Source organism: Cebidichthys violaceus, unplaced genomic scaffold (assembly GCF_023349555.1).
Source record: "Cebidichthys violaceus isolate CVI_PGR_0920_01 unplaced genomic scaffold, fCebVio1.0.p SCAF_3, whole genome shotgun sequence".
Taxonomy (NCBI): domain Eukaryota; kingdom Metazoa; phylum Chordata; class Actinopteri; order Perciformes; family Stichaeidae; genus Cebidichthys; species Cebidichthys violaceus.
The window spans coordinates 7,814,808-7,835,298 of record NW_027176483.1 but is presented as its reverse complement, the minus strand read 5'-3'; the positions used below and the strand labels follow the sequence as shown (position 1 = coordinate 7,835,298).

The 20,491-nt window shown below is 40.7% G+C and overlaps 2 protein-coding genes across 4 annotated transcripts; one reads left to right on the top strand and one right to left on the bottom strand.

Annotated features, from left to right (window-relative positions):
- Positions 1 to 35: 35 nt before the first annotated feature.
- cep152 (centrosomal protein 152) lies at positions 36 to 14,512 on the bottom strand. 3 transcript variants are annotated; one of them, XM_068722545.1, is made up of 29 exons: positions 14,153 to 14,512; positions 13,868 to 13,982; positions 11,092 to 11,201; positions 10,907 to 10,967; positions 10,507 to 10,824; positions 10,082 to 10,241; positions 9,359 to 9,499; positions 8,757 to 8,896; positions 8,208 to 8,408; positions 7,973 to 8,120; positions 7,711 to 7,802; positions 7,442 to 7,605; positions 7,069 to 7,270; positions 6,607 to 6,711; positions 6,402 to 6,532; positions 6,178 to 6,306; positions 5,977 to 6,091; positions 5,528 to 5,701; positions 5,160 to 5,420; positions 4,717 to 4,848; positions 3,973 to 4,623; positions 3,584 to 3,659; positions 3,374 to 3,433; positions 2,944 to 3,051; positions 2,793 to 2,865; positions 2,054 to 2,136; positions 1,708 to 1,864; positions 1,517 to 1,620; positions 36 to 1,431 (listed from the first exon to the last, which is right to left on the bottom strand). In XM_068722545.1, exons 2-29 carry the CDS (start codon positions 13,952 to 13,954, stop codon positions 629 to 631), a joined length of 4,986 nt encoding a protein of 1,661 aa, XP_068578646.1. In that variant the 5' UTR covers positions 13,955 to 13,982; positions 14,153 to 14,512; the 3' UTR covers positions 36 to 628. The 3 variants fall into 3 exon arrangements, with proteins under 3 accessions (XP_068578646.1, XP_068578644.1, XP_068578645.1); XM_068722543.1 differs by having other exon boundaries at positions 1,517 to 1,864; XM_068722544.1 differs by lacking the exons at positions 13,868 to 13,982; positions 14,153 to 14,512 and adding an exon at positions 11,831 to 12,287 and having other exon boundaries at positions 1,517 to 1,864.
- A 1,047-nt stretch (positions 14,513 to 15,559) lies between these two features.
- galk2 (galactokinase 2) lies at positions 15,560 to 20,473 on the top strand. Its single transcript, XM_068723051.1, has 10 exons — positions 15,560 to 15,832; positions 15,917 to 16,005; positions 16,261 to 16,384; positions 16,495 to 16,588; positions 16,687 to 16,833; positions 17,108 to 17,206; positions 17,438 to 17,590; positions 18,087 to 18,297; positions 18,869 to 19,070; positions 19,813 to 20,473. Exons 1-10 carry the CDS (start codon positions 15,783 to 15,785, stop codon positions 20,018 to 20,020), a joined length of 1,377 nt encoding a protein of 458 aa, XP_068579152.1. The 5' UTR covers positions 15,560 to 15,782; the 3' UTR covers positions 20,021 to 20,473.
- The last annotated feature ends 18 nt before the right edge of the window (positions 20,474 to 20,491 follow it).

Below are 20,491 nucleotides of genomic sequence, written 5' to 3'. Positions count from 1 at the left end.
AAGCTCCACTTTCACGACAAATGAATTATTCCCTCTCAATATGCAATAAAATTAGATTTATTAAAACAAATTAAATCAATATGTAAAAAAACATTTATAATCTATGCACAGCATATCTCATTAACGTGATATAAAATATTTTAAAATATAAAAACCACAGACACGCTGGATCCGAGAGAAAACAGAACACAGAGCGAGGTGAGTTTAAGATAAACCTAATCTAGTGCTCAACAGACACAGTACAGGGTACAGGGAGCAATCACACGTCACTCACGGTATCACTAGTTAAATATTACAGCGTGGGTGATAGACTTTTGACCTAGAAAACATCAAACAAAACAGAGGTATAAAAACGTAACCAGCGTTTCATTAACACTGGTTAATGAACTAAAACCTGTGTGTCTGTTTTCAAGTTTTTATGCTAAGCTAACCAGCTGCTGGCTGTAGCTTCACACTTCAATCTTCCTATTTAACCTCGTCAATAAAATAAATAAGTGCAGTTTGCAATATGTTAGACTATTCCTTTAACCATGTCAATGCAAAACACAAACACACTGAAAACCGCTATGAAAGCAAAGGTTGTACATTGTGTAAACTTCATCCACTGTATCAGAGGCACCGCTTCACGTCATTTTTGCTGGTTGAATGGACTGTCAAAGCCGCTGTCCTGCTGCCGTTGTCTCAACTCAGAGAACAACGGCCTGGAACCAACTCTATGCTGCTTCTCACACTCAGAGCCAGGGGTGGGCTCTCTGTGTGTGCTTATCTTTGCAGGCTGAAATTTCAAGTTCTTTTTGGCAATTTCATTATAGACAGTCAGGTCAGAAACATTCGGCGAGAGGTCGCCAAACTCTCCTGAGTCACTGGCCGACGCAGCAGCAGAGACAGAAAAGGGCTTCACTGGTTCTACTCTCCTCCCCGAGTAGGAGAGAGTGGAAACATGGAAGCATGTGTCCGAGTCACTGCTGCTCATGCTCCAGTCAGTCCGTTTCTCATCTCTGGTAGGAGCATCCTTGATGAGGAATGGTTTGCTCCGTCGCTCCGAGTCAGGGTGGTTGTCTGCTTTGCTGGAGTGAACTCCCTGCAAATACTGCTCCCTGCTTTTACTCCTCACAGACACATTGGCCAAATCCACCTGGGAGGGAGATGCCATCTGTTGAGAGGGTTTGGAAGAGTGCAGGTGTGAGTGAGCGGCAGTTTGGCGTTTCAGCCCTGAATCTACTGAGGCCTCCTCCTTCCCAGATGGAGAGATGTCTTGGTGACTCAAAGGTTTAGTTCTCGCTGCAGCTGTTAGTTTGTGCGCTGAATCAGCTGAATGTATTTCCCTGTCGGATCTCTCCTCTGGTCTGACGTCAGGAGGCTCAGTAAATGTTGACAGGTTCTTACTAGAACCTGCGTTTCTACCTGGGAGGCAGTCAGCCGTCAAACAACCTGTCGATACAAAAACAGATTCCCACCACATTGATATTTTGAAACGAAAAAGAAAACATCTCCAGTAAAGCATTTCCGCACTCACTTTGTAAACTGTAGTTCTTTCCAGATTTACTTTTTAAGGGCGTCTCTAGCACTTTAGCCATGGCTGCCAGCTTGCTTGCAGCATTCAATATTTTCTTTTCAGCCCTGCAGAAGACAGGAAGATCAATACAATTAGCCCGAGGAGCCACGATGAAGCAAGCAAACAAGCTTAGGACAATTATGGCCTCTTGCCCCGTCGTCTTCCCTCCGTCCTCCAGTAACTCCTGCAGACAGGTCAGATAATAGCGCCGCATCTTTCTGGCAGTGTCCTGCCTCTCCCTCTGCACCTCCATGCGGATGATCTCTGCTGCTCGCTCCCGACTATCCTGGAGGTAACGCAGCATGTCTCCTGCCATGAACAACACAATGATGCTTTGTTGCTGCTATCTGACCCCGTCTTGGCTAGGTCTCACATGAAAAATAGGTTTTAATCTCAACGTGACTTCCTATTTAAATACATGTATGACAATGAATTCTGGTGTTCCCCAATATTTACAGAATATTTTAAACCCACAAAGATCTAAACGCCACTACCAACCTCTGATCTTTTCCACAGTCGTCAGGTATTGCTGCTTCATCTCCTCGAGGCCTTGCTGAACATTTTGTTTGTGATCAGAACTCCTGTAAGCAAGAACAATTCATTTTTTCATAAATGTCTGAAAGAAGTACATCAGATGTATGTTTTCAGAGCACTGTCACCACTCATAACGCTGAGTGCACACTGAACATTGGTGTAGTGTCAGTTTGTTTTAAGTAACTAAAACAGTGTCATTTGAGCAAATAGTTTTAACATTTTATAAGATCAAGCTTACCAACCACTATGTTGGTACAATATTGAAGAGATCTCAATTCTTCCCTCATAACAAGTCAAAATCTGGTACAGTTAAGGTTTGTATACAAATAAACTTATAAGGCCATAAGACACATAATGGCTGATGGGAGCACTACGGTGTGTTTGGCTAACTGACCTCACAGCTAATGGAAGTAAATTCCCAGCAGGAGCGAGGAAGCTTTAAATAGACAGTTTAGACGCACAGAGCAGGTGCAGACAGCTGCATCGATTCAAATGAACACACATCTGATATGCTTGCGGTCTAGACGGGGACGGGGGGACGACGACGACATAGAGCTGCACTTTTCTGGATCGTGATGTCGGGGCTGGACATAATGTCTAGAAGGACTTAAACCTCATTAAGCAGACAGGGACAAAATATTTCATTTAATTTCATTGGACTAAAGATAAGAAATGATAAAAAAAGAAAAAAGAAAACACAAACCCTGAGGATTCTTTGGCTCTCTTCACCTCCTCAAGCTGCTGCAGATGTCCCTCCAAGCTGCTTTTGTGCTCATCTACAATACACAGATAGATTGCCTGTTGAATAAATGGCTTTAAATGGTTCAAAGAAACATTTTAGATGCATTAAATACCTTTCAGATGCTGCATGGCAGTTTTGTGCTGGCGAACGCTGTGCTGGAGTTGACGGCAGGCTTTCTCTAAGTGCTTCTGGAGCTCCTGGTTCTTCTTCTGCAGCTTCCCTGAATGCACAGTTGGTGCTATTTATCAATCTAGAAGGTTTAGATGTGAGCTGTCTAGTTTTGGAGGTCGTAGACATCTCTGCCTTCTCTCCAGTACAACGGGACTACATCGGCTTGTGGTGCTCAAAGTGCAAAAAAAAATGTCTCTTTCTAGAAATCATGATCTTTTTCCTCAAGAAAAGTTCTGAGTGCTTATAGTCCCATTGTATTTGAGAAGAGACAGACATTTCTACAGCTGATATGTCCAAGTCTAAACAACTAGATTGATAATAGCACTACAGATGAGACGTATTTTTGATTTTGGGGTGAACTGTCCCTTTACCTAACATCTCAGCGCACTCCTTCCTGCAGCGAGCCTGCTCCTTCCTCTGGGAAAAACCATCTGGAAACCGTGGAAAATATTGTTAAATAAACTTCTTTATAGGCACTAAACTAGTCTAATGAAAATAATGAATACTGCACTTCATATGGATTTAAGTGGAATTTCCAAACGCCCTGCTTAGTAAAGACACAATAAGGGTGCGTTACATACTTTGCATTTTGTCGATTTCTCTCTCATGCTGCTCCTGTGTTTCTTTTAACACTCGGCTCAGTTTCTCCTCGTCTACCTGTGGGTCATAAATGAAACCATAAAGAAGCTACTCAGCAGCACAGTCTGTAGGGACTTGGATTAGTAACTGGAAGGTAGACAATCAAACATTACTTGTTGTGATAAAGGAAAATGAGGAGGATGCTGTTAATACACTCCTCTCCTTGTCCTTTGTAGCTTCGTCCTACAACTGCATCCAACTGGGGTTACATGAGTGTACACAACTCTCCTGTTTTGATTACTTCTTGTGTTACCGTTGCCCTCTTCAGACTCAGTAAATGAATCATTGAGTAAAGGTTGTTTAGCTTTAGATAACACATGATAAAACTCACCGTCTTCCACTCCTTCTTGGCTTGAGATACGGCTCTGTTGACGAGGTCTTTGCAGAACGCCTGGATGATGTGTGTTATTGTAGCCTCTGATGTGGTCCCCCTGGTCCTCTTGGTGTCTCCAGTGCCCTGCTGGTCCGTTTTGGGATCCCTGAGAAGTTGTGCCTGGACCTCTGCGAGACCAGTCTGAAGCTCTGCTAGTAACTCTTCTCTCATCTGCTTTCTCCGAGCCTGTTCCTTCTCTGCATGCCGACAGCTCCACTCCTCCTCTCGGGCCCTCAGACTCTGTTGTAGCTTGGCTTCCATCTGCAGGAGCAGCTCCTTCTTAAGGAGATCGGCATCCTCTCTGGCCTGCTGCAAAGCCTGCTCCAGCTTTTTACGCTGCTCTTGCAACTTGCTTTGGTAAACCTGCTCATTGCGGAGCTGCAGGACAGAGATCTCCTGTTTGTCTCGGTTCCAGGCCGCTCTAGCTCCGGCCAGCTCAGCCTTTAGCAGGGCCGCATGCTCTCTCTTCTCCTGCTCCAGCTGACTGTGGAGAGACGCCACCTCCTCTTGGAGATCCTCCACCCTCTGCGTCCCAGAGCTCTGCTCCTCCAGCTGCTTCTTGTTCTTATCACACCACTGCCCCTCTGCCTCCTTCAGGGCCTGGGATACCTGAAACGTTTACATTGAGGAATATACATTATCAGAAAAAGGAAAAAAAAACAGCTGACAGGAGACTTTTTAATTCACAAAGAAATATCATACCCGTCGTTCTGTGCATTTTTCTTGTAGTTCTTCCCATTTCCCCCTCTCTGTTTGGAGAGAGGCTTGGTATTCTGGTAATGAAGTCAAATCCTCCATCCAGCGATTGTAGGCCCTGGTTACTGCACCTTCAACCTGAAACACCATCACTTAATTTGTCAATCTCTGATGAGGGCAAGATAACCAAAAACATTTGGGGAACAGAGCTTGGTATGTTGGAGATAAGTTGTGCAACATCTAATTTTGATGGACCACTTGAGATTTGCTTATTTTAAATAATGGACGGATAAATCTGGTAAACCATCATGTAGCTGGGAATTCTAAACTGTGTGTGAATAACACAGCGTTAGCAAGTCTAAAGGCATTAGCTTGATTACAATAGGTGCCACTCGTATAAAAAGTACAGTAAGGCATGTTTGGATAACTAGCACGAGTATCAAACTGACCTGTTTGGCCATGTCCTCCAGGTGTTTCTCATGTAGCTCTCTCTGGGCTTGTTTCCGGGCTTCTTCCACAGCTTTGCGTTTTACTTTGTCAGCCTCCAGTTGCAGCTGCTGTTTCTGGGCCCTGAGCCTGGAGTCGAGCTCCTCAACAGTAATTGTCACACTGCTGGCCTCAATCTCATCAGCCTGACAGGTTGCCTCAGCAGTCTCTTTGCGTTTCTCTCTCTTGGCCTCTTCCAGCCTCTGGACCCAGGTCTTCTCCATCTGCACAGTAGCAGTAAATTATTTCAACTCTGATGTAAAAAAAAAAAAAAAAAAAAATCACCATGACAGAGTTGAGGGAATTGGACCGCGATTACAGCCAATCATACCTTTTGTAGTTCCTCCTCCCAGGCAGCCTTGGCCAAGTTCACCTGCTGCTGGATCTCAGCCTCCTTTTCTTTGGACCACAGAGCATTGAGCTGGTTTATTGAGGCCTGATGCTGAGCCTCAAGCTCAGCCCTCAGCTTCTCCACAGCGGTGCCACTCTCATCTCTCATCTTTTCCTGGGAATGATAATGAAAATCATAAATCATTCTCAGTCTGCAGGGAATCTTTTGATAGATACAGGCCACGTCAGCAGTGACAAACTGACTTTTGAAGCATGTAGCGATACAGTTAAGAAATTGTCAAAAACAAATAGTAAAGCTAAAGTAAACAGACACAAAATCAGTACAAAAGCAAACAGTACCATGACAATATCAATCAACACAGAACAACTCCAAATAATAATTTATCTTAGTGCATTTTGATCTTTTAAACATATTTTAGGATCTTATACCTCATTTACTCTGATCAAAGCCTCCTCCTTGTTAAGCATGTCCTTCTCCTTGCAGACAGATATGTAACACTCCTGCACCGCCAACATCTTATCATTGGCCTCAGACAGCTGGGTCCTGTGAAGAAGTAATACGTGCTGTAAATGAGCTGCAAAAGGTTTCCAGACAACAACAATGTCCAGTGACCGGTGCAGAGGACTTACTGGACGTGTTGGAGCTGTTGCTGGTGCTGTGCAGTCAGCTGTTCAATCTGAGCATCGTGCTCCAGCATGAGTTCTGTTCTGACCCGACCCACCACGTCATCCCTGTACTGCTGATGAATCCGCTCGGCTCTCCATGAAGAAACAGAAACACGTATATGAACACACCCTTCCTGATCATTTAAGGCTCAGAAAACATGGTGTTATTTTCCTCCTCTGTGCCGTACCTCTGAGAAGCCTCTTGCTTCTCTTGGTCGAGTTCCTGGATCATCTCCCTCATCTTGGTGCAAAGCTCCAAATTGGCAGACCTCACCTTCTCCTCACTCTGCTTCAGCTCCATATTCTGCTGTTCTAACACCTAGAGTACACCAGTATTTCATGAAATAGTCTAAAATCAAACAACATAATTCATTTGATGAATCTACAACTAACCTCCACTTGTTCCTGCAAGTGTTGTTTGTCTTCCTGTAGTCTCACAAACTCTTTCTGAGACTCTCCAGTTACGTCTAGATGTTTCATCTGGCTGGAGTCTCTGACCTGTGAATACAGTTTTATTTATGATCACTGTTGGAATTAGAGACATTTAATCTCTTACCTTTTTATTTATGCATTGTTTTATGCTTGTCCGTTTCTTTTTACGCCAACACAACTGGATAGTTTTGGTATAAAACATGCATAAATGTAATATTCTCACCCTATCAGGTCCATATGTTTAATAGTTTTGTCATCTTACCTGAACAAATTGCATATTTTTTCCATTTCTGTTTTATCAGCAAGAAATCAAATTGGCCAATCTACATTAAGCTGAATCATATCTATCAGAAAGTGTATACCAGTGCAGTTTTAAATGCAACATTTAAGCTCATCTCTGGTCGTGTAGAGGCCAGTCCTCACCGAAGAGCAGAGCTTGGCTTCATCCAACTGGGTCTGCAGCTCGGTCAGTCGACCCTGACAGAGCTGGAGCTCCTCCTGCAGCTGACTGATCTTCTGCCGCTTCCCCTTCAGACTGCCCAGGCAGCGCTGCATCTCCACTCGCAGCAGCCGCAGGGCTTCATCTTTGGGCAGCTTGGAGTCCGACAGGTGAGCCAGGGCAGCACTGACCAAACAGTAGTGGAAGTTAGATTTTGATTGATGGGGGTGGTGACAAATGAGTAGAAATATTTCCAGTTGACTCAGTTTCACAGTATATACTAGCACTTATGACACAGAAAGACACTCATAGTCATTGTATTGATGACAATGACTCCGCTCTATAATCACAATGTACCTGTGAAGCAAGCCATTTTTCCTGTTTGTTTTCTTTAATCCTAAATCCACACAGGAGTCAGACAGCTGGTTCTCCCACTCACTGCTCAGGTCTAATGCAATAACACCGTGTTTCACTGCAGATTCATACAGAGTGATCTGCTCCTTCAACTCAGCCAGATCCTCCTTTAGAATAAAAAGAAAACATGAAACGTTTAAGCACATCTTTTTTTTAAGTAATAATGTTTTCAGAGTGGGTCCATTCTTGAGCAGAACCATCAGAGATCAAACCTGCAAGCCTTTGTTCATGTTTTCACTAAGTGCTTTGGCTGATTGAGCATGTTGTAGCTTGATTTGGATCTGACTCATCTCCTGCACTGAACCTGAAGAAAATAGAGCCACCAAAGAGAAGAAAAACATATTTGGAATTGAGCAAATAAAAAAAAAAAACATGCATAGAAGTTGCTACTTAATGTTCTATGATTTCTTCTCAACGTAGTTTCAGCAAGTACATAAGATACAAGCAGGTGGTTGAAGCCCCACAGTCACTCACATGTCTGCAGCAGCTTGGCACATTGCTGTTGACTCTCCTCCAGACGCTGAGTGAGGGTATTGACCACTCTGGCTCTCTCCAGTTGCTCTTCTTCTCTCTGGCGCTCCAGTTGCTTCACCTGCTCTCGTAGCCTCTGACCAACATCACTCTGGAAGCAACAGAACAACAACACAGGAATTTAGTACGTATGCAGGCGACTTTATACTATACCTCCTGTGACAGTAACACTGCAGACCTTTTCGTTCAGAGCTTGAGAGGTCGAGTCCAGCTGCTGCTGTATTGTCAACAGTGCATTCTCATGCTGCTCCTTTATGACAGCAAGGTCTCGGTCATGCTGCTGCCGCGCCCTGGACAGTGTGTCGGATCGACAGAGTTCCAACATCTGCTGCTTCAAGCTGTCCACTGCGGCTTCCGCCACCCTCTGCTTCTTCAAGTTCTGCAGAGCAAACAAAGTAAAACTACTGTAATGAAATGTGATCCTCATATCAAAGCTTTCAATGAAGATATTAATGCTGTCTGTGTGTTTCAGAAAACGACAGAAGCAGAATCACTTTGGGTCCGTTTAAGAACACATTACCAAACTTTTCAGTGAGGCCGATACATTATATCATATCAGATTATTTAATTCTGTAAAGCTGACACTGCTTTTGAATAAACTGAATAAATCCTGTATGATATATATATTTTTGGATTATAGATAACTTGATTTATTGCAGACTGTCTTGTATACAATTAAGAAGATGAGAAGGAGTAAAACAGCAGTGTGTGTCAGTGCACAACTCACCTCGTGGTCTCTCTCAGTTAGGACCTGTACTTGCTGCTCCATTGCCTTCACTTTGTTTTGCATTTGAACCTCTCTCTCCTTTGCATCTTCAACCAGTTGACTCGATTCCTTTAGGCTTACTGCTAGGCCATCCTTTGCGTCTGTTGATGATAAAATATGAGATTATGTCCCCACAAGCAGCAAGAAAACAAGGACACACAGGGCCAGTTCATCTCCCTCTCAACAGCCACAAGGGGGCATATATACAAGTGAGTGAAGACGCATCCTTTTTATTTCCCTTCATCAATCAATGCTATAGGTTAATAAGACAACATGCCTTTTGGCTTTTAATGGCATATCGACAAAAACAAAACATATTTGGAAAGCATAAGTGTGAAACACAATGGTCAGACAGTGAATAACTATTCTTTAAAAGTTTTCAAGGCAGCTTAGAGTGAATTATTTATTCATTCAAAGTTTGACAGATTTGCTTAAATCTTAGAGAATAGACTATAACGTACGGCAACAATAAAGTTCAGAATTTTACTTGGGCGATGTACTGCAACAGTGTAAACAGAAAGTCCCACCCCTCATCTAGAAAGCAAAAACTGTGTGAAACACACCTTTGGCAATCGCAAACTGATGCTCGATGTATCTCATATTACGCCTTGAATCCTCCAGTTTTCGCTCCAAGTCTTCAATTTGCCTCTGCTGGGCCTTGTTTAAAATCTGCAGCTGGGCAAGCTGCTCTCTATCAGCAGTTTCTGGAACACAGCACAACATTTAGATTCAACAAATTAATCACTTATCCCTTATTTAATGTGTGGGGACAATCTATTTTTCAGCAATGTCATTTAAGAGGATGCATGTTGTAAAATAACAGGTAAAGGGGCTCAGTCAACCAAGGGCTTCCTATCTTTTCATCTTAATAGATCACAAAATCCCCAAAAGGTTGAATTAAGGCCATTAAAGCTACTCAGAAATTACACGTTTCCTGTGGTCTGGCTGAATATTTCTTTATGACACAGAAATATAATGAACGTAAGCTAATTATTGTTATTTCCACATAAGGATTTTAAACTGAAACTTTGCTGATCTGAAATAAAACTGTTAAAGTTAATAGTTTATATGGGTGGTTCATGGACCAACACTGCACATCTAATTTCTCAGCCCTTTCCAGTGAATAAAAGCTAATTTGTATACTTTGTTTCGCCAGTACAGGAAATTCCTACATTGAGATTAATTGTAACAGGGTCCCTTTAGTATCACAAGTATTCTTGTGATTTACACGTCACTGTACTCCTGTGCTATTAATCCACAAACTAAATCAAGACCGTCAGACTCACGTTGTGTAGAGTCTAGGAATTCTCTTTGCAGATGGTCAAATTGAGCTTCTTGGTGAGCGGCCTGTGAGTTAAACATCTTTGGCTGATGGGCCGGATGGTGAGGACTGTAGCTGGCCTGGTGCTGATCCACCACTCTGTCCAACACTCCGGACTTTAAAGTCTGAAGACAAAAACACAAGAAACACTATCATAGTATGTTTGAAATAAAAACATTACCGTGTTCAATGACTATAAAATCTGTACGACAGGCTCACAACTGGTGGACTTCCAGATAAGATGTGTTTTTTTTAATGTATTAAGAGGAAAAGGCAAAGCAAATGAATGTATATTTCATACACAAGGAAGTACATTTTCAAATCACATGTGCGACATAATACAAAAACATCTGCGTTGACAAAATAGCCCAAACATAAAACTCTACTCACTTGAAATTGGTTTCTGCTGTTGTGATCGCCGTAGTTTTGGATGTCTCTGCGTCCCCCTTCTCCATCATACATCCCAGCGTTATCGGTGCCTTGAGGATACGGTTTAGACTCATACTCATCTCTGGAGAAATCATTGGTTTCTGTAGATTTGTCTGAGATGATGCTGGTGTATGAATAATCTCCCTGGGTGAACTGGTGATCCTGGTTCCAGGTGTTAGGTAGAGGTCGACTTTGAGGGTGATGTCCATTGTTCTGAACAGCTCCATCCTCATAAGCGTACTCATCATGGGAGTGTTGATCATAGTCAACTTCACGGTGCTTCAGGGAGACATCGACAGTAATAATTATATATTTTTTCAGAAGACAAAAATCTAAAATCAGCAAAAAACGAACTAACTACCTGTTCATGAGAAGTCGGCCTTGAATGATCTGACCATTGCTGAGTCCATGCGGACTGTGGGCTGAGTGGAGAGGGCAAAAAGCTTAACTATATTACAATGCAATGAGGTATGTCTAATTGTTTAAAACACACCCACAGTTCTCCAAATCTGAGATTACTAGTGTCAGCAGCAACATATGTTTCACCTGTTGCCAGTGTTTTTATTGCTGCAGGTCGAGTACACCAGCTCTGGGGAGGAGGAGTCTATGCTGTCCTCCAGCATGTCATCGGGCAGGTCGGTGAGCAACTTGTGCAGCTGCGGAAAAAATGCACATGGCAATGAGTCACTACGGTTGCTGCGTAACAAGAGTAATAAAGTGTTGCAGATAGACAAAATAAACAGCAGAGAAGAAATCACTGACAGCCTGAGAGACAGAATGCATCAGGGGGTCCAGTTATCTGAAAACAAGTTAAACCAAAATGATATTGTCTTGAGAGGACAAAGGCTCAATGTAGCCAATAAAAACATTTGAATCTGTTTTTAGTGATCATAATCACTTTTATTCTTATACGTGTCCATTTTCAGCATGTATTAATTAATCCTTTTGAGAAATCATTTAAGTCATTTGTTAAGCAAAATGTTCAAATATTCTCTGGTTTAAATGTGATTTGATGTTTTGCTGCTTATAAATCAGTAAAGAAGTTAATCCTAGGCCCCAACCCTAATATTTGTAGTTTGTATAAAAAGTGATAATTATTCTTTTGGTCCATACAATCAAATTAAGAAACAAAACAGTGACAAACAACAATGTATTCTTCTGTCAAAACACTTTAGCACTTAATGACACAAAAACAAGTCAAATCAACTGCGTCAGTAACAGTCCGCCCAGGCTTGCTTTACAACCAGCCATGTGTGATGGAACAAGCAGTGCGAGCTGGACTTACTTCCCCCAAGGACCGATGAATATTCCTCAAATCCTCCACTGTGTCCACAACCGAAGGACCCATGTTATCCGGCTGACACATTTAACAAAGATTGAAGAGGCCCCTCTGCTTCAGCAGTGAAGCCACATGATAACCTCCAAGTCTAATCTTACTGCAGAGAAAACGTTCGGTGCGAAGCATCCAAAACGTGCCTGGCATGTTGTTGGCCGAGGCTCCCTGCGGTATTGCTGTGTTTTTTGCTCCCAAAGAACTCCATTGTTTAGACAAAACATATAGCAAGGTTAACTGGAGCAGAAACATTCCAATTACCAGTGGCAAACATTTTCCACTTGACCAACTTATGTATACTAAATAGGCTATACCAAAGGAAAAAAATCCATTTGAGAATTAATATTCAAAAGTCCCTTTCTTCTGAGTATTGAAGACCACTAGTAAGACATGCAGTAACAGTTTCTTCATGCTTGCGTCAGTTAGTCAAGTATAAGTGAAGCCAAGCACAGACTCAAGGTAACCTGAATAGAAAGAAAGTAGGGAAACCACAGGGCAGAGCTAGTTTCTGTGTGACACACCTGGAAGGAGCCAATAATAGCTTAGGGTCATGGTGCAACAGATTGTAGGCGTGAGTAATAACTAGAATGCCTGTCTAGCTGTGGAGCTGGCTGTGCTTGTGAAATTCAACAGAGCACACAAATGCCTCAGAAAAAAAAAAGAAATAATAATTTTGTAGAGATGCCCACAGCAATGCAAAACCCACAGGTTACTGTTTTATAATCCAAGCAAGCCCTAGATCAGAGGTCTTCAACAGGGGGTCCGCAAAATTTTTGGTTGATTAGACCCTTTTTTTTTTATATATATATATATATAAATTAATCTGTCCATTATTTTAATAGTTCAGTATTGTATACAAGACAACAGGTATGTTTATGCATGGCAGTAGTACTGATAGGTCATCACTCATTTTTGTTTCCACATCTATGTTTAAAATAAAAACGTCAATTTGAATAGCTTGTATGCATGGTTGTCCTACAAGGTATGTTTCTAAATGGCAGTGGCACAGCCACCCTACTCACTGTACGTTGCACATGTTTAAAATAAAAACATGAATATATGAACCTGTGTATTATTTGAATAGATTAGTATTGAATGCACAATAACAAGGTATGTTTATATATGGCACTAGGCCCAGTGTAATATAAAACACAATTTTATACAATATATATAGTAGGGGGTCCCTGCTCCATCTCTTTCTCAGTTTGGGGGTCCATGGCCTGAAAAACGTTGAAGACCCGTGTTTTAGTGGAAATGGTGCATAGTTACAACATCATTTCACTTCAGGTGAATAGCAGACCACCTCAAGGTGTCACTCAGAGAGAACCAGGACATTCTGATGTAGCATTTCAAAATGAAAGCCCTTCAAAATCTCATTCACGAGCCAACTTCAAATCACATTCATGAGACAATTTGTCTAATTTCAGACTTGATTTTAGAGGAAACGGTGCATAGTCACAAACTAATTTAATTTCAGATTAATAGCAGACCACCTCAAGGTGTCACTCAGAGAGAACCAGGACATTCTGATGTAGCATTTCAAAATGAAAGCCCTTCAAAATCTCATTCACGAGCCAACTTCAAATCACATTCATGAGACAATTTGTCTAATTTCAGACTTGATTTTGCACAGTAACAAGGTATGTTTATACATGGCACTAGGCCCAATTTAATATAAAACACAATTTTATACAATATGTATAGTAGGGGGTCCCTGCTCCATCTCTCTATCAGTTTGGGGGTCCTTGGCCTGAAAAACGTTGAAGACTCCTGCCCTAGACCTGCCCTCAGGTCGTCAGACATTTTGGATAACTGATGTTTTGGATATGTATAATCAAAAAAAAAAAACATAAACTCAAGCATTTACAGTATGTTACCATTAACAAAATCACATTGACATGAGACACAAGAGGGTTCAACAACTATACGATCATCACTGTAACAAAATCGTTTTCCCAACAACTTCACAGTGTTATATGCGTTTAATACCTCCTGTTCTCTTGCATAGTCCTCCTGGTCGTATTCTTCTTCATCGTGCTGGGTTTGAAGAGCAGCGCTGTCGAAATCAATAGACATGATGCAGAGCCTGTTGGTGTAGGGTGCTCTGCGAAAAGAGGTGCAGAAACAAACTTAAGAGGGACATCACAAACAACCAGGAAACATAAAACGATAGTATGATCCACGTTAACATTGCTAACATTAACGATACATGTTGGCTCAAAGTTAAAAGCACTAATATGAACATGTACAAACAAACACAAAACGTCAGCTTACCTGTAGGCATGGGTGGGACAGATGTTTCTTTTGTTGAGTTACTTATTTGTTTATGTGAGAGACGTTATTAGCTCACTAACTGATAGCCACATTAACTACTGTTTACATTGCAAAGCAACGAAGCTAGTTAGCTTAGCGGTACCTAGAGTCTTGTTAGCAACGAGCCCGACAAAAACTTAAAAACCGCCTGGCCAGGCTTCGAAAAACCTCCGCAAATACATTTGATCAAGCATTCGTTATCCAATAAAAAGTTAAGTACCAGTTAACGTGTAATTTGGCGGTTAATTTAGCGTTAACCGTTGTGAGTAAAATTGACTTTGCAAAGCTAGCAAACTCCAGCTAGCTTCTTCTTCTTCTATTTTAAAGACTCGCCCACTTTGAAAACTCGCGCGCATTATCAGCGCCAAACCACTGCGGGTCTTAATGTAAAACACACGGACAATTCATAATATATACCTACACTATATACATTATTATTACTACAGACGCATATACTAATTCAATATCAATTCACTGTAACAAAACATACACGGTAGAAGCTATTTTGTAAATATTTGTGTCGCCGCTGCCAAACCCGGAAGTAGAAGCTATCCACGCTTCCATGGTAACAGCGCGTCTAGAGTTATGGGAAGTGTAGTCGCTGTGTTTTACGCGAGCCGATACGTGTGAACTGACCGAACTAATAAACTACGTTTTTAAACATTGATTAATAAGACAACTGCAAAAACGTTACATGTTAAAGCAGCATAGCCATACTTATAATCTGTTATTCCTTAAAAATCTGTGATATTAAAAACAAATGGCTGTAAACTGCATAGACCGAACATTTCCTGCATTATTTTGTTCATATGCCTTTATAAACTTTCAATCAGTATTGTTGGCTACACATGAAATCACAACGTGTGAGGTAAAATAATCAGAGAATCAGGGAAACAGGATGTGCATAACCTCTGTATGCATACATATATGTTCTCTAATAAGAGGGACATATAACATTGCTTTAGTTTTCTTCACAAAGCAAATTATGTAGTAGCTGTTGTAGGTTACACCGCTGTTGTCTAAGAAACAACATATAGGTCACTTTATCAGCAATACAAATCCTGAGGTTTCTTAAAGATAAAATCTAATATTATGTTCCCACCTTGTGGTAAAACAGTGACATGGCAGCAGGGTCCTTTAGTGAAGAGTGATGGGACCATTATCCTGCACTCCAAATTGGGGAAATCAACACGTAACCTTAATCACATCATTGGATTTTAACTGCATAACATATCACAAAAAAATAAAAGCTAATCTAAAACAGAAAATGAAGACATGAGTACGATCCGCTGAGTACTTATGGAAACACCTTAAACCACGCCTCCTTTCCTCCAGACACTTCCGTGTTTTTGCTGCTGTGGCCACAACTGCTTCAGAATCAGCACAGCTGTCATAAACTGGAACTTAGCACCTCTAAACGGAGCTGAAATCATGTTTTATAACTGACTGCAGGTCAGCGTTTTGACATCCGGGATCTTATGACAGTCAGCTGATCGCGACCAGGATCTGCAAAAAGCTGTGGGCTCTCCTGTCTGACAGCAAGAAGTACATTCGGTTCTCACATTCATTCATTGTTTTTAAAGTAGTAGAAATGGCTGCAAACCCACCCAAGTTAAAGACTGCAATTACTGCCAATGAAAGGTGAGTAGCAGCAGCTACATGCGGATTGTCAATGAGAGGAAACAAATGTGATGCTCACGTCATTATATCATTTGTGTTATACAGGCTGCAGAACTTGAAAAACAGGTTCGAAACAAAGTATGGAGAATCTCCTCTCTTCTATGCATGTGCACCTGGAAGGGTCAATCTAATAGGTAATTTAAATTTACATTGTAGGATGTAGTTGACTCAAAACACCGGACTGTCAATTCTGACATATTCATCTGATGTTGCTGTTTTGTCCCGAGATACAATGGACTACAAGAACACATAACAAGGGACATTATGAGACACATTTTCGCTATTTGCTCAATACTCTATAAACTCAATAACATGTTTGTATTAATAGTTAGATGAGTGGCTTCTGCTATAATGATAAGTCCTTTTTCAAATGTTGTCATATTTAACAGGAGAGCATATCGATTACTGTGGCTATTCTGTTCTTCCGATGGCCATTGAACGGAATATCCTGGCGGCTGTCTCAGTGAACAATTCAGGGACAATCACACTGGCCAACACAAATCCTCAGTACAAGTAAGGCTTGAACACCCATGATCATTGTTGATTATTAACAGTAAGTTGTGTTTGTGTAGTTGATTCAGGAGCTTAAAACGTAAATGTACATTATCATCAACTGTGTGCAGGGATTTCACTGTGTCATGTTCAGAGGACATTGCCATAGACAGAGAGAATCCAAAGTGGCATTATTACTTTCTCTGTGGAGTAAAAGGTATTCAGGTAAGATCAACATATTCATTCATGACAATTTGGTATGCAATATCAAAGTGTTTCTGCAAATGAACTGAAGTAAACTTCCCGCTGTGTTTCTTTTACAGGAGAAGTTTGGTATTGCTCAGTTATCAGGGATGTCATGTGTCGTAGATGGAACCATTCCTCCGAGCTCCGGCCTCTCCAGTTCTAGTGCATTAGTTTGCTGTGCCGGGCTCGTAACAGTGGAGGCCAATCAAAAGTCCCTCTCCAAGGTAAAATGCTTTACAGTACAAGCACATCATTTCAAAACACTGTATGTATGTATGTATATATATATATATATATATATATATATATATATATATATATATATATATATATATATATATATATATATATATATATATTCATTCATGAAAAAGTGTGTAAACATCCAAGCTAACCTATAACGTGCTTCACTTTCCTGCCAGTAGTCAATATAAGAGAGTATTTGTTGTTTTAAATGTGCTATTTAGTCCTTTTCTCATTATTTTCTGAATCCTCCAGGTGGCACTGGCTGAGATTTGTGCCAAAAGTGAGCGCTACATTGGCACAGAGGGAGGCGGCATGGACCAGTCCATCTCATTCCTGGCCGAGAAAGGAACTGTATGTCGCTTTCCTTTCAGTACATTTGCTCAAACAAGTGGTACAAGTTGATCAGGATCATTTGTTCATCTAAGTTATTAATACAGAAAATAAATGTCTCCAGAATTAGTTTGATTAGTGTAAAGTACCATATATAAATTGTGACTTGAATAATGCTTTGTTTTAAATTATCCATGTATTCAACAGTTACCACTTGTTTTATTCCTTTTATTTTTTTCAATTACCCATCAGGCAAAGCTGATAGAGTTCCAGCCTCTGAAGGCCACTGATGTCAAGCTCCCAGACGGCGCCGTGTTTGTGATCTCCAACTGCTGCGTTGAGATGAACAAAGCTGCTTCTTCTCACTTCAACATCCGTGTGGTGGAGTGTCGAATCGCCACAAAGGTCAATATCTTAAACATTCCACTTAAAATTAATCAAACCAAACAAACTGAGTAAACAATACTAAAAAAATTGGTTTTATCTTCCTTACACTTTATGTTGTAATGAAGTAATGTGAAGGCATGACTTTGTTTTAAGGGATCACAAGCCAAACTTTTGTAGGACCTCGTGCTTTTTAAATCCGATCAACATAACTGTTTTGTTCACACATTGATAAATCTCTAATGAGATAAATGTTATAAAACAGATTATTATGTAACTTTAGCACCATACGTTATTAGGCAGTTAAAACTGGAGTTATTGTCAAGTTTATTTATTTAATTAAGCTGCACAATAACTCCAGTTTTAGCTGCCTAATAACATTTTTGTCATTTTTTTAATATTACAATTATTATATATTAAAAGATTCAGCAAGTATGCGTAAATATCAATATAGTTCAAGTGAAGAGAGGGGGGTAAATAATCTCACATTCCAATGTCTTGGCGGGTTTGGACTCAGATGCTGGCACAGGCACGAGGTCTGGACTCGAGCCGGTTGTTGAAGCTGGTGCAGGTTCAGACGGAGCTGGAGGCCTCCCTGGAGGAGATGCTGGCTCTGGTGGACGAGGTGTTACACCCTGAGCCTTACAGCCGAGAAGAGATCTGCAAGAAGCTGGGCGTCACCTCTGAGCAGTTTTCCTCAGAGCTGCTGAGCGCCAACACTCAGCATGGTGAGCAACAGTACACAGAAACATCTGTGTATTTTTATATCTCTGAACTGAATCATGTCCAATCTGTGGAAACAGATTTGTGGAGTAGTCGTTTAATGGATTGAAAGGTTAAACAATGATCATTTTGATCAGCTGTTTGAAGTCAGTCATCTTGTAATTTTTTACATTTTATAGTAAAAACAGATTTAAAAATTCATGTACAATAAAAAAGGTAAGTAATTGCAGCCAACTTACTTATATTAATATGGTATTGTGATATAAGATTAAATATAATCTGGAATTGTACTTGTTATATTGTGATAACTGTATTTACCCAGACTTAATTATACTTTATTAATATGAAAAAATTTAAACAACACACATTTCCAACTATAATCATCTGCTCCAGCTGAGAAAAACAACCAGTAACCAGCGATTACTATTATGGTTTTCTATCTCAAACAGATTATCTGTAAGCATCCTTTAAAGAAAAACTAATGGCTCATGTGAACATCATCACAGACAAGCAGGAAGTTTGTTCTGACCCGATATTTGACCTGACAAACACCTGTTGCTTCTTCTCCTCTCTCAGTGAAGCATTTCAAGCTGCACCAGCGAGCCAAGCACGTCTACGGTGAAGCTGCCCGGGTGCTGCAGTTTAAGAGCGTGTGTGACTCTGAACCTGCCGAATCCGTACGGCTACTGGGAGACCTGATGAACCAGAGCCATGCAAGCTGCAGAGACCTGTATGAGTGCAGCTGCCCTGAACTGGACCAACTGGTGGACATCTGTTTGTGAGTACAGCTCACAGCTATTACTCAGGATGGAATCTAATTCAATGTTAACCAATGCAGTTTTGGAGATATAATCAATAAAAAAGTGACAGACAACCAACTTTAGACAAATTTGCAAGTTGTGTGGCTGAAATACATTTAGCTGCTTCTGTCTGAGGGTCCTGGTTTTGTGCCTGCTGGCTTCCAGTTTGATACTACTGATCATAAGGACTATAACAAACTAAACTTTAGACTATACTGTTTATTTGCTGTTGGTTTACAAGAAATCAACATATTAAATCATTGTATGCCAACAGAAGATTATACAGTACCTAAATCAAACTCCAACTTTAAAAGTGTCACTACCAATTTACCATAAAGAGACTGCAAAATCTGCTGCCATTTAAATTTGTACTTTTCATTTCCAGTGTGCAGCTCCTTTATTTCCTTTGTGCATTGCATTATTGGTGAATAGTGTACACCAACAGCATGCTGTACTTTGTGTTTTGAGCTTATTAGCAAATGTTAGCATGCTAACATGCTGAAATAAAATGGCACCACTGTGCCAAAGTACAGCCTCACATTGAAAAGCAAGATGGATGAAAATAATGAACTTGTAAGTAAATGTTGTATGTGGATATCTTTATCTTTATGTGCATGTTTAGTGCTGGTTGGTCAGTAATACATATAATGGTGTGTCTTGTATAAAGCAGAGAATGATTGTCTTTACTGAAATACTGTTTCTTTTATCTCTTGGTGACAGGAAGTCGGGGGCAGTCGGCTCGAGGCTGACAGGAGCAGGTTGGGGCGGCTGTGCTGTTTCAATGGTTCCTGGTGAGAAGGTTGAGTCTTTCTTACAAGCAGTGAGCGAGGCCTACTACCTCCCCGATCCACGCAGAGCAGCAATGGAAAAACAGAGTTTGTTTGTGTCAAAGCCAGGCGGGGGAGCTGCAATTCTCCTCACGGAGTAAAATGTATTATCCATGTTTATACAACAGTAATTCATTCAAATACACCACTGCTGGGAAATGAGACTTTTTTGAATCAGAAGGCACTCACAAATGACAGGAAACCAAAATGTAAATCTTACTTCAATGTTTAATTTGACCTCTTTACTCTTTATAGATTATTCTGGAATATAAAGGCTGAACATTGATTACAGTGATGAATTATTTCTTACAAAGGGAATATACTTTGTATTTTAAAACAAAGGTGTATGTAATAAATGTATTTTGTGCAGCGATATCACTGGCTCAACATTGTTAAGCTCAGAAAAGGACAAATATAACAATCACATCTAATTTGTGCTGCTGTATAAAATCCATTCATCTATCCTTTTTTACATTTTATACATGAACATAATGTCATTAACAAGAGCAAGACATTCTGAATAATGAAATAAAGTGAATAGTTTATATGTGCAATTGAAGCGGTCATCATTG